The 14,027-nt window shown below is 36.6% G+C and overlaps 1 protein-coding gene across 1 annotated transcript in view; it reads left to right on the top strand.

Moving 5' to 3' along the window:
* Positions 1–14,027, top strand: part of LOC127846997 (alpha-1,6-mannosylglycoprotein 6-beta-N-acetylglucosaminyltransferase A-like) — a 72,305-nt gene that overhangs the window by 8,966 nt on the left and 49,312 nt on the right. The window contains exons 3-6 of the mRNA XM_052378472.1: positions 2,993–3,092; positions 9,343–9,495; positions 13,069–13,151; positions 13,900–13,989. Of these exons, the coding sequence (XP_052234432.1) occupies positions 2,993–3,092; positions 9,343–9,495; positions 13,069–13,151; positions 13,900–13,989 (426 nt within the window). The remainder of the gene's footprint in view (positions 1–2,992; positions 3,093–9,342; positions 9,496–13,068; positions 13,152–13,899; positions 13,990–14,027) is intronic.

The raw sequence follows: 14,027 nt of genomic DNA on the forward strand, positions 1-14,027 counted from the left end.
TGGTTTTATTGATATCTCGGCCGAGTTCGAAAATGGTCCAGATCGGTGAAAAAACATGCATGGCCGCCAGTGGGCGGGGCATTTTTCTCTATATGTATATAGTGAAAACATGTGAACACTCTAGAAGTCACATTTTTGGCCCAATTTTCATGAAATTTGGTCAGAAGATTTGTTTCTTTGATATGAGAGTTGAGTTCGAAAATGGTTCCGGTCAGTTGAATAACATGGCTGCCGGGGGGGCAGTTTTCCTTTATAATTTGGCTATAGAGAAACCTTGTAAACACTCTAGAAGTCACAATTTTTGCCATCATGAAAGATGGTCAAAACATTGGTTTTATTGATTTCTTGGACGAGTTCAATAATGGTCCAAATCGGTGAAAAAAATATGGCCGCCAGTGGGCGGGGCATTTTTCTCTATATGTATATAGTGAAAACATATGAACACTCTAGAAGTAACATTTTAAGCCCAATTTTCATGAAATTAGGTCAGAACATTTGTTTCCTGGATATGAGAGTTGAGTTTGAAATGGTTCCGGTCAGTTCAATAACATGGCTGCCGGGGGGGGGGGGGGGGCAGTTTTCTTATATTTATATAGTAAATAAAGCTTGTGAACACTCTAGAAATCACATTTTTGGCCCAATCATCATGAAACTTGGTACAAAGATTGGTTTTATATATATCACATTATGAATGCCATAATTATTGCCATTAGATTGTCCAAATTTTCATTATATTATACAAAATCCTTGTTAACACTCTAGAGGTCACAATTTTGTTTCAGATTTTATGAATCTTGGTCATAATATTTATTTTTGTAAGCAAACTCTGATGTTTTGTAAGGGGGGGGTTAACTCAAAATATAGGTCACCAGGTCAAATCTTACAAAAATAAAAACACTCCATTTGCCAGAGTTTTGGTTCAATAATGATGAAACTTGACCAGGATGTTTGTCTGGACAATATCTAGGTCAAGTTTGACGTTTGGTAAAGATTGAATGAACCGACTCCTCTCAGGTGAGCGAACTAGGGCCATCTTGGCCCTCTTGTTCTTCTTTTGTTATTTTTTTTTTAGCTCACCTGAGCTCAACGTGCTCATGGTGATTTTTTGTGATCACCTTTTGTCTGTCGTGCGTCGTCAGTCGTGCGGCGTCAACAGTTGCCTTGTTAACACTGTAGAGGCCACATTTATTGTCCAATCTTCATGAAATTTGGTCAGAAGATTGGTCTCAATGATATCTTGGATGAGTTCGAAAATGGTAATGTTTGCTTGAAAAACATTGCTGCCAAGGGGCAGGGCATTTTTCCTTATATGGCTATATATGGCTATAGTAAAATCTTGTTAACACTCTAGAGGCCACATTTATTGTCTGATCTTCATGAAACTTGGTCAGAAGATTCATCCCAATAATATCTTGGACGAGTTCTAAAATGATGCCAGTTGGTTGAAAAACATGGCCGCCAGGGTGCGAGGCATTTTTCCTTATATTGCTATTGTAAAACATTGTTAACACTCTAGAGGCCACATTTATTTTCCGATCTTCATGAAACTTGCTCAGAAGATTTGTCCCAATGATATCTTGAATAAGTTTATTAAGATGGTCACCTTTGCTTGAAAAACATGGCTGCCAAGGGGTGGGGCATTTTTCCTTATATGGCTACATGTATATATGGCTATAGTAAAATCTTGTTAACACTCTAGAGGCCACATTTATTGTCCTATCTTCATGAAACTTGGTCAGATGTTTCATCCCAATATATCTTAGACAAGTTCGAAAATGATGCCGGTTGGTTGAAAAACATGGCCGCCAGGGGGCGGGGCATTTTTCCTGATATGGCTATAGTAAAACCTTTTAACACTATGGGCCACATTTTTCTTCTGATCTTCATGAAACTTGGTCAGAAGATTTGTCCCAATGATATCTTGGATGAGTTAGAAAATAGTAGCGTTTGCTTGAAAAACATGGCTGCCAAGGGATGGGGCATTTTTCCTTATATGGCTATTATAAGTAAAATCTTATTAACACTCTAGAGGCCACATTTATAGTTGGATCTTCATTAAACTCGGTCAGAAGATTCATCTCAATAATATCTTGGACGAGTTCAAAAATGATGCCCGTTGGTTGAAAAACATGGCCACCACAGGGACGGGGTATTTTTCCTTACATGTATATGGCTATAGTATAACCTTGTTAACACTCTAGAGGTCACATTTATTTTCCGATCATCATGAAACTTGGTCAGAAGATTTGTTGCAATGATATCTTGAATGAGTTTGAAAATGGTTTTGGTTGCTTTAAAAACATGGCCACCAGGGGCGGGGCATTTTTCCTTATATGGCTATATATGGCTATAGTAAAACCTTGTTAACACTCTAGAGGCCACATTTATTGTCATTGTCCAATCAACCAAGAAGATTGGTCTCAATGATATCTTTGATGAATTTGAAAATAATTATGTTTGCTTGAAAAACATGGCTTCCGAGGCGCGGGGCATTTTTCCTTATATGGCTATTGTAAAATCGTGTTAACACTCTAGAGGCCACATTTACTGTCCTATCTTCATGAAACTTGGTCAGAAGGTTCATCCCAATAATATCTTGGACGAGTTCAAAAATGATGCCAGTTGGTTGAAAAACATGGCTGCTGGGGGGCAGGGCATTTTTCCTTATATGACAAAGTAAAACCTTGTTAACACTCTAGAGGCCACATTTATTTTCCGATCTTCATGAAACTTGGTCAGAAAATTTGTCCCAATAATATCTTGGTATCTCAGGTGAGCGACTTTGGGCCTTTCAGGCCCTCTTGTTTTACTGTAGCTTTTTAGATCAAATGTTTATATTTATCAATATAAAGCATTTAATAAAAAACTTCAATAAATGCAAAAATGTTGATACAAATTCCCAATATGAATAAAAAACCCAAATTTCCAAAAAAAAAATAATTTTTGTCTCACTATTGCAACAAGGTCTATCTATTGCATGGTTGTGTTGCAGAATGAAGTTATACGATTAAGCGAGCGTTACATTAGAGCCCTTGCCAGGGACAATGACGGAGTTGTGGATGGTCCGTATGCTGGCCGCTTCACTGCTTATGGTAATATTTAAAATACTAATAGGCTAATGGTTTCATAATGGGACAAAAATGGTGGCCTGTTTAAAAAAAGGAAAGATCAAATTACAAGTGTCCTTTATGATTTGCTGAAAACAGTTATATTTCTATGCACAGTGTGTGAAGAATACAGCGGATAATGTAATGATGCTTATTGTTAATAAAGTGTTAATAAATTATTAGGGGTTATGGATAATACATAAGGGTTTAAAATGAAGCATTATCATCTTATTTTTAGCTCGACTATTATATATGAAATATATATAGTGGAGCTATCCTACTCACCCTGGCGTCAGCGTTAGCGTTCCTGTTAGCGTGCAAATGTTGAAGTTTGCGTACCACCCTAAATATTTTCAATGTCCCTTGACATATTGCTTTAATATTTTGCATACTTCTTTACCAACATGACTCCAATCTAAAAACAAGAGCAGACAACTGTATCAAGCATTTTGTAAGAATAATGACCCTTTTTTCACTCAGAATATGCATACTACTTTAGTTACATTGCCATAAATTCTTTATTTATGATCAGATTTTATTAATACTTTGACAAAACAACACTCCTGACATACCACAATTGACTCCACTCAAACTATCCCCCACTCCCCACCCCAGAATCCCCCCCCCCCCTAAAAATTTTTTTATTCTTTTTATTCTTTAAAAAAAAAAGATCATCTATTAAAGGACCACACACCCACATTATACCCCCCTCTCCATGATGGCTTACGTTATACTGTCAAGCACTCGAATAGTCGAGCGCGTTGTCCTCTGACAGCTCTTGTTTAAAATTTGAGCTTACATTATCTTTTTAATTACCACATGTATGTGGTAATAAAAATTGCTTCATCGAAGAGGGCTTTCTTTCTTCAATTTCATGGCTAATCAGTGCTTCCAATTAAGTTTTGTATGATCAAATGAAGTTTTTCTGCCTGTTTGCTGATCCAAAAAAGTTGATGGTTATTTTGTAATATAAATAATATGAAGTTTATTTTAGTTATATAAGTCTGTTTAGTGTCTTGTTTACAGATCTGTAGCCCACCATCACTTTTTTAGCTCACCTGAGCACAATGTGATCGCCTTTTGTCCGTCGTGCATTGTACAGCGTCAACATTTGCCTTGTTAATACTCTAGAGGTCACATTTATTGTCCGATCTTAATGAAATTTGGTCAGTAGATTTGTCTGAATGATATCTTGGAAGAGTTTGATAATGGACACAGTTGCTTGGAAAACATGGCCGCCATGGGGCGGGGCATTTTTCTTATATTGCTATATATGGCTATAGTAAAACATTGTTAACACTCATGAGGCCACATTAATTTTATTGTCCGCTCTTCATGAAACTTGGTCTGAAGATTTGTCCGAAAGATATCTTAGATGAGCTCCAAAATGGTTCCGGTTGTTTAAAAAAACATGGTCACCAGGGGGCGGGCATTTTTCCTTACATGGCTTTATTAAAACCTTGTTAACACTCTAGAGGTCACATCCATTGTACAATCTTTATGAAACTGGGTCAGAATATTTGTCTCCATGATATCTTGGATGAGTTATAAAATGGTTTCGGTTGGTTGAAAAACATTGCTGCCAGGGGGCGAGCGTTTTTCCTTATAAGGCTTGTTAACATTCTAGAAATCACATGATGATCTTGGAGCTCGAAAATGGTGCCGGTTTGTTAAAAAACATGGCAGCAAGATTGCTCAGGTGAGCTTTTCTGACTGGTCTTTGTCCGTCGTCCGTCCGTCCGTTAACATTTGCTCGTAAACACTCTAGAGGCCATATTTCTTGTCCCATCTTCATGAAACTTGGTCAGAAGCTTTGCCTCAATAAAATCTTGGCCGAGTTTGAAACTGGCTTGTGCCAGGTCAGAAACTAGGTCACTAGGTCAAAAAAAGGAAAACATTGTAAACACTGTAGAAGTCACATTTTATGTTCAATCTTCATGTTACTTTGTCTAAATGTTTGTTGTAATGATATCTTGATTGAGTTCAAAAGTGGTTCCGGTCTGTTGAAAAACATGGCCGCCAGTGGGCGGGGCAGTTTTCCTAATTTGCTATAGAGAAACCTTGTAAACACTCTAGAAGTCACAATTTTTGCCCAATCATCATGAAAGGTGGTCAAAACATTGATGTAATTGATATCTCAGACGAGTTCCAAAATGGTCCAGATCGGTGAAAAAACATGGCCGCCAGTGGGCGGGGCATTTTTCTCTATATGTATATAGTGGCAGTTTTCCCTATTTGGCTGTAGAGAAACCTTGTAAACACTCTAGAAGTCGCAATTTTTGTCCAATCATCATGAAAGTTGGTCAAAACATTGGTTTTATTGATATCTCGGATGAGTTCGAAAATGGTCCAGATTGGTGAAAAAACATGGCCCCCAGTGGGCGGGGCATTTTTCTCTATATGTATATAGTGAAAGCGTTTACACTCTTGAAGTCACATTTTTGGCCCAATTTTCATGAAATTTGGTCAGAACATTTGTTTTTTTGATACAAGAGTTGAGTTCAAAAATGGTTTCGGTCAAACCTTGTGATCGCACACTATGGAAGTCACATTTTTATGCCCCCCTTCGAAGAAGAAGGGGTATATTGTTTTGCTCATGTCGGTCTGTATGTCTGTCCACCAGATGGTTTCCGAATTATAAGTCAAGAACGCAATAGGCCTAGGATCATAAAACTTCATAGGTACATTGATCATGACTTGCAGATGAACCCTATTGATTTTGAGTTCACTAGGTCAAAGGTCAAGGTCATGATGACCCGAAATAGTAAAATGGTTTCCGGATGATAACTCAAGAACGCTTACGCCTATGATCATGAAACTTCATAGGTACATTGATCATGACTTGCAGATGAACCCTATTGATTTTGAGGTCACTAGGTCAAAGGTCAAGGTCACGGTGACCCGAAATAGTAAAATGGTTTCTGGATGATAACTCAAGAACACTTATGCCTAGGATCATGAAACTTCATAGGTACATTGATTGTGACTCACAGATGACCCCTTTTGATTTTCAGGTCACTTGATCAAAGGTCAAGGTCACGGTGACCCGAAACAGTAAAATGGTTTCCGATGAAAGCTCAAGAACGCTTATGCCTAAGATCATGAAAGTTCATAGGTACATTGATCATGACTTGCAGATGACCCCTATTGATTTTCAGGTCACTAGGTCAAATGTCAAGGTCACAGTGACCCGAAAAAGTAAAATGGTTTCTGGATGATAACTGAAGAACGCTTACGGCTAGGATCATGAAACTTCATAGGTACATTAATCATGACTTGCAGATGACCCCTATAGATTTTCAGGTCACTAGGTCAAAGGTCAGGGTCACGGTGACTCAACTTAGAAAAATGGTTTTTGGATGATAACTCAAGAACGCTTACGCCAAGGATCATGAAATTCATAGGTTCATTGAGGTGACCCAAAATAGTAAAATTGTTTTACTCAAAAACCCTTATGCTTAGGATGATGAAACTTCATAGGTACAATGATCATGACTCGCAGATGACCTATATTGATTTTCAGGTCACTAGGTCAAAGGTCAAGGTCACAGTGTTTCAACTTAGAAAAATGGTTTCCAGATGATAACTCAAGAAGGCCTATGCCTAGGATCATGAAACTTCATAGGTACATTGATCATGACTTGCAGATGACTTGTATTGACTTTCAGGTCACTAGGTCAAGGTCACGGTTACTTGACACAGTAAAATGGTTTTTGGATGATAACTCAAGAAAGCTTACGCCTAGGATCATGAAACAATATAATAGTCAAGTTGATAGAATTTTCTTATTAAATCAATCAAAAAAGGAATTTATCATGTTGATGTTTTGATCATCTTATAACTTTGTTATCCATCTGACATGTGTGCATTATAATCATTGCATATTTTTAACCAGGTTTTCCGAAGGAAAAAACTGGTTATTAGATTGGCGAATGCGGGCGGACTGGCTGGCTGGCTGGATGGCGGGCTGGCGGGCGGGCGGAACAAGCTTGTCCGGGCCATAACTATGTCGTTCATTGTCAGATTTAAAAATCATTTGGCACATTTGTTCACCATCATTGGACAGTGTGTCGCGCGAAATAATTACGTCGATATCTCCAAGGTCAAGGTCACACTTTGAGTTCAAAGGTCAAAAATGGCCATAAATGAGCTTGTCCTGGCCATAACTATGTCATTCATTGTGAGATTTTAAAATCATTTGGCACATTTGTTCACCATCAAGGGACGGTGTGTCGCACTAAAGAATCACGTCAATATCTCCAATGTCAAGGTCGCCACGACTAAAAATAGATTTTTTTAAAAACAAACTTACAAAGGGGGTTAATTTTGTTTGTTCATTTCAAAAGTTCAGTTTGAGTTTTCTCCCTTTATCAGATTTTTTTTTCACAATGAAAACCTGGTTTTGTGACAATTTTGTCCCTTGTTTTAAGATGTTTCTGGTTTAAAGTTTTTTTTTGTTTTGGTAATTAAACACAAAGCACTAAATTGACAATTTCCAGACAGACTAACAGTGGGCTGACCTTGAAACGATGCAAGATGGAATGTAATTCATTTGTTTGTTTTGTAATTTAAAATCTTAACACGTCAACTATGAAAACACTATACAATTATTATTTTGTTATCAGACTAGGACACTACAGTTCATATGTGCTCTAAAATCTACAAGTACACAAGAACAAACACACACAACTCAATTTGATATTAACCCATTGATGTCTAATATTGATTATGAGAGAGAGGAAGGAATGAGTCGTGCTGAAGGATACACACATTGATTGTTTATGAAGTTAATGTATGGGATCAGGAATAACATTTTGCTGTAATTTGTTGGTGTGTGAGCTCTGGTCAACAGGCTGTGTTTAAAAAAGACATTAACAATGGATACATGCTACTGCTGATAAAGGGTTCTAAAATATACAGCTACATGTACCAAATTAAGGTTTGGAATGTAAATTGCTAACTGTTGGCTACATTGATCATGACTCACCAATGACCCCTATTGATCTTCTCGTCACTAGGTCAAAGGTGACAGTCACAGTGATGCAAAATACAAAAATTGGTTTTCAAATGATAACTCAAAAACACTTTCACCTAGGATAAAGACTTCATAGGTACATTGATCATGATTATAAAAATACCCCTTTTGAATTTCAAATCACTACATCAAAGATCAACATCACAGTGACTCAAAACAATAAAATTGTTTCTTGATATTTACTGACAATGCTTACGCCTAGATTCATGATCTTCATAGTTACATTGATCATGACTGGCAGATGACCAACATAATGTTCAAGTCACTAGGTCAAACGTCTTAATTACAATGACTCAAGACTGTAAAATGGTGTCCAGATGACAACTCTAGAAACCAAGGTCAAAAGTCAAAGTCACAATGACTAATATATTCATATTCACACAATGGCTGCCATTACAACTGACAGCCCATATGCAGGCATGCATGTTTTACAAACAGCCCAATACATATGGTAAAAATTCAATGAACACACTCTTCTCAGGTGAGCAAACTAGGGCCATCTTGGCCCTCTTGTTTGTAATGATATTTTGGATAAGTTTGAAAATCATAATGGTTCTGGTCTCTTGAAAAACATGGCGGCCAGGGTGCAGGACATTTTTCCTTATTTTGGCTATAATAAAACTTGTTAACACTCATAAAGTCACATTTATAGTTCAATCTTCATGAAACTTGGTCAGAACATTTGTTCAAATGATATCTTGGAGTGCACAGAACAAGTCAACTCCTTGGTATCTTAGGTGAGCGACTTTGGGCCTGAATTATCGCTCTTTGACTCGATTGATGTTTGGATGCAACGACATTTGTCTATAATTATTCACTACATATATTGAAATAACACTAAACATGTGTGTTCAGGTTCTTAACCCTTTACCACTTAGATACGTATTTTGACGCGTTTGTAGTCCCTCTGAAATTTACATTTATTTAAAGACCTTTCTTACTAAATTCAAGTTTTAAAGGCTTCATTTCTAACCCTTAGTTACTTATGAGCAGCAAACAGCATAAAACCTGAACAGACTGCAAGTTACTTGCAGGCTGTTCTGGTTTTACACTGGTTGCCCACGCCATTGTCACTTTGCTGCTTATGTGGGAAAGAGTTCATGAATATTCACTGACTAAAATCTTTAACATTTGAGCAGGAGTATGCCCTCTGTTATGTTTGTTTTGATTTATGGTTTGTCTTCAATTTTTGGTTGACAGATCTGAAGAAGACTATGGCTGTTCTATTGGAGAACATCTTAGAGCGACTAGACTATATAGAGCATCATCTGAACATCTCCAGTAACATGACGACACTTGCCCAGCCTGCGCGGGATGGTGCTGTAAACAAGTCAAACCCTGTACTAGCTAAAGGTACCATTTGAAGTGGACATTATTAATATTATAATTAATTATGTTAAGTATTCATTAATAATAAATTAATATTGATAAATAACAATTAAAAAAAAGTATTTAAAAAGTTACCAAAATGTTTTGTGATTGTTTTTAGGGGACAAAAATTAAAAAATTCAAAATATATTCCCTGATCAGGGGACAAAAATACTTATAAATTGCACTTGTCCTGCAGGACAATTGCATTAAAATTTTCACTCGTCTTGCAAACACATGCACTTGTCCTTCAAATATGTGTGAAAGAAAGATTGCAAATGACTGATATGACAAACAATGTTTCCTATATCACTGCTAAAATGCTGCTTACTTAGTTATTCATGCCAGCTGATCACAGAAGAAATGTTAACTTACTTTATTTATGAGGAACACAAAATAAATAAATGAAGACAAATTTGTTTTTTCCTTTTTCTAATGCTTGCGTGCTTTCCATTTCGGATGGTTGAACATCGCTCCTGCCTCCTTTAAAGAACGCTCGTATGTCAGACATTTTTCAGATGAAATTCAGACTGGTTTAAAACCGTACTTCGCAGTAAAATAATTCTTTAAAAAAAATCAATACTTACAGTGAATGAAGTCAGATGGTTCCCTGTCAACATGGACACGCAAAGTTTACACAAAAAAGCCAATATTTACTCGTGACACAGTCTCGCATAACAACGCGCACCTGCTGTATGAAATTTACAATTACGATTTCCGGTTCATTCGCGATCTACTTTCGGAATAGATATGCTTTAAGAAATGATTTTATTTAATGAAAAAGAGTCTTACTGGTAAGAAAATACATATTTTAACATCAGTTTTTTTTCACTCGTCCTCTAGGACGAGAGCTTTAGGGAAATTCACTCGTCCTTTCAAGATTTCACTCGTCAATACGAGCGGACGAGTGGAATTTTTGTCCCCTGCTGATTGATGGTTGTGCATACAATAACAATTTGAGGTTACCTTGTACAAAATCTATATATTTGTCTTGTTCTGAGAAAACTGGGCTTAATGCTTGTGCGTAAAGTGCCGTCCCAGATTAGCCTGTGCAGTCCGCACAGGCTAATCAGGGACGACACTTTCCTCCTAAACTTAATTTTTGGTAAGGAGGGACTTCTTTGAAACTAAAAATACCATAAAAGTGGAAAGTGTCATCCCTGATTAGCCATTGCGGACTGCACAGGCTAATCTGGGACGACACTTTACGCACATAAATTAAGCCCAGTTTTCTCAGAACAAGACACATATCTTAGGCTTATATGGATACTATTTTTTTTTATAGCAAATTAGCGTACTGAAAATTAAACAGCATACCAGTTTTATTAGCAGATTAATTGGAGATCCCTCTAAATGATCTTGATTTGTATACACTGTAATAAGTGCCTACGTATGATAAGCATGTACATGTACGTATTTTTCTGGAAGCCTTTTACCCTTTCCCACTCAAAAGCAAAGTAAAAAAGGCTATGTGCAAACAGCGTAAAACCAGAACAGCCTGCGAGTAACTCGCAGTTTGTTCCGGTTTTATGCTGTTTGCTGCTCATGAGTATCTAATGGTTGGAAATAAAGCCTTTAAAACTTGAATTCAGTAAGAAAGGTCTTTAATTAAATTAATTTTTTTATGGGACTACAAATGCATCCAAATACATTTCTAAGTAGTAAAGTGTTGATACTTCGTTAAGGCTTACTCACAGGTTACCACAAAATCATTTTGTTTGGTCTGCATTATATATATATATAATTTTTTTTAACAATTTCACAGACATATAAATAAGTGGGTATCTGATTTTGGAAGAAACAAATTAACTTTACATCTGCCTATCCCCAAGTAGTGTGAAACGATCTTCAGCCATAAATCAGAGTCGAGTTGCTACAGGTGGTGGACTGTGTTAATCACATGCCAATTAACCAGTCCATTATTTATCTTTAATAGAATAACAGAAACTCAATCAGGTTTTTATCGCTCTTGCCTTTTATTGTCTTCAATCCACTGCTGATTGGCTGATTAAACTACAAAATCCTTGTAAAACTAAGACAGTTCACATACTTGGCATGAAAGGTGTTAACAATTAGCGCTAATCCTTTACAATCTAATTTTTCGGTACTTCAGTAAACAGTATCCATGGATACAGCTTTACTGCACTAGCATTTTACATGAAGTGTCATTCGGCTATTCAGTGTCATTCAGCTATACAATGCAATGCACTGTCAGTAGGGTAATTTCTTAATTGTTTAACCCTTTGCATGCTGGGAAATTTGTATTCTGCAAAAATGTCGTCTGCTGAATTTCTAAAATTCGCATTTTCTTCGATTTTTTTCAAAGAATACTATCAGAATGGAAAACAGTTTGGATCCTGTTGAGACACCACATTCTGTGGCGTCTCATCTGTATCCAAACTGTTTGCAAAGGCCTTCAAAATTTGGTTTCAGCGCTGAAAGGGTTAACAAACGCATGAAGTGTGCTTGGATTATGTTGGATATTATGTTGCATATAATGTTGCATATTATGTTGCATATTATGTTGCATATTAGAGTTGTTTGTTGCTACAATAATAGGAAAATATTTTACACTGGGAATAAGTATTTGTGTTAATTTTTAAAACTGTGGTTTGGTCAAATAATGAAATCAACGAAAATTAATATCACATGAACAAATAATGATTGTGCAGTATGTTAGAAATTGTATCCAGGTATCAGTGTTCATGTAGTTCACTCCAAAGTTATGCAATAATGGCTATATTGGATTTTACAATTAGAAAATGAAGTGAGAAATAATGTAAACAATTGTAAAAAGACATGTGAGCCCCGCTGTTTGCAAACCAAGCTTAATGTATGCGCGTAAAGTGTCGGCCCAGGATGGCCTATGTAGTCTGCATAGGCTACTCAAGGACAACAATTTCTGCCTGGACAGGGCTTTGTTTAGGACAGACTTCCTTTAAACAAAAATTTCCATAAAAGTGGAAAGTGTTCTCCCTGATAAGCCTGTGCAGGCAAGCAAATCTTGAACGACGCTTAACGCAAACGCATTAAGGCAAGTTTTCCCAGAAGGCATCATATAAACAATAGTTATATACTTTGTTAGATGTAATTGGAATACAATTTAGACATAATAATCATAAGACACTGCTTAAAAAAAATAAAAATAATTGTGCTTTTTTTTTCTTCAAATTTGGAATTTATTTACTTGCATCTTTGCTTTGGGAATGTGTCTGTTTACACACAGGTAGATACGGATGAAAAAGGCCTGGTGTATGACATTTTACGATGGAAAAAAACAAAGTGAGATACAATCATGTGAAATATTATAAAAATACATATGTGCGACGCTCTTTGAAAATCGGGCTTAATGCATGTACATCAATCATCTCCACTTAATGCATGTACATCAATCATCTCCACTTAATGCATGTACATCAATCATCTCCACTTAATGCATGTACATCAATCATCTCCACAGATAAGCCTGTGCAGTTTGTCGCTAATCTGGGACATTTTACGCACATGCATTAAGCCTAGTTTTCCCAAAAAGCTGCTCAAAAATATATTGATCTACAGATCTGATCAAAGGGGAGGAAGACAGGTGTGTCCTGTCTGACAAGGAGCGGCAGCTGTACCCACACTGTCAGGGGAAAATTGAGGTACTCACATTTGTTGCAATGTGCATTAGTTGCCCCTTTTAATTGACCCTTTTAGCTCGCCAGCATTAACACTTAATCTTGATACTGACCTTTTGCATTCTTATGTCACAGGGACTTGTACACCATTTGGCAATAAGATGATTTAAAATGAAAATTTGTCCTGGTTTAAAAGATATTGTGTACCGATATTTGGACCCAATTAATGGCATCTATTTATGTGTTCAAGTACAATGTAATTTAAACTCCTCCTTACCTAATCCTTTACCACTTAGATATGTATTTTTACACATTTGTAGTCCTGTATAAAGTTATATTCAATTAAATGCCTTTCTTACTAGAACCAATTTTTAAAGGTTTCATTTCCAACCCTTAGATACTCATGAGCAGCAAACAGCATAAAACCTGAACAGACTGCGAGTTACTCTTAGGCAGTTCTGGTTTAATGGTGTTTGCACATTGCCATGTTCACTTAGCTTCTAAGTGGTAAAGGGTAAAGTACAATTAAAATTTAACTCCTCCTTACTTACTTAATATTTGTAACATCATAACATAATTGTCAGTAGCTTTTCTGAAATTTAAATGACATTTGTTATTTCAAAATGCTTTTCTTTGAGAATGATAAATTCAATTACTAATTACAAAATGACTGGCACAACTTACATATATCATAACAATATTATCAATTAAAAATTGAAATCTGCTCTTGCTAATTTGGGATGACGCTTTAAGCACATTTCTTCTCTTGCAGTGGATGAAGGCGATGTGGGAGTCAGACCCGTGTTACAAATCATTTGGAGTGGACGGTTCCATTTGCTCATTCATTATGTACTTGAGTGAGGTAGGTGGCCAGGGGCAAGGTTCAATAAGACTTGTGAC

The sequence above is a fragment of the Dreissena polymorpha genome, chromosome 10 (genome assembly GCF_020536995.1).
Source record: "Dreissena polymorpha isolate Duluth1 chromosome 10, UMN_Dpol_1.0, whole genome shotgun sequence".
Lineage (NCBI taxonomy): Eukaryota > Metazoa > Mollusca > Bivalvia > Myida > Dreissenidae > Dreissena > Dreissena polymorpha.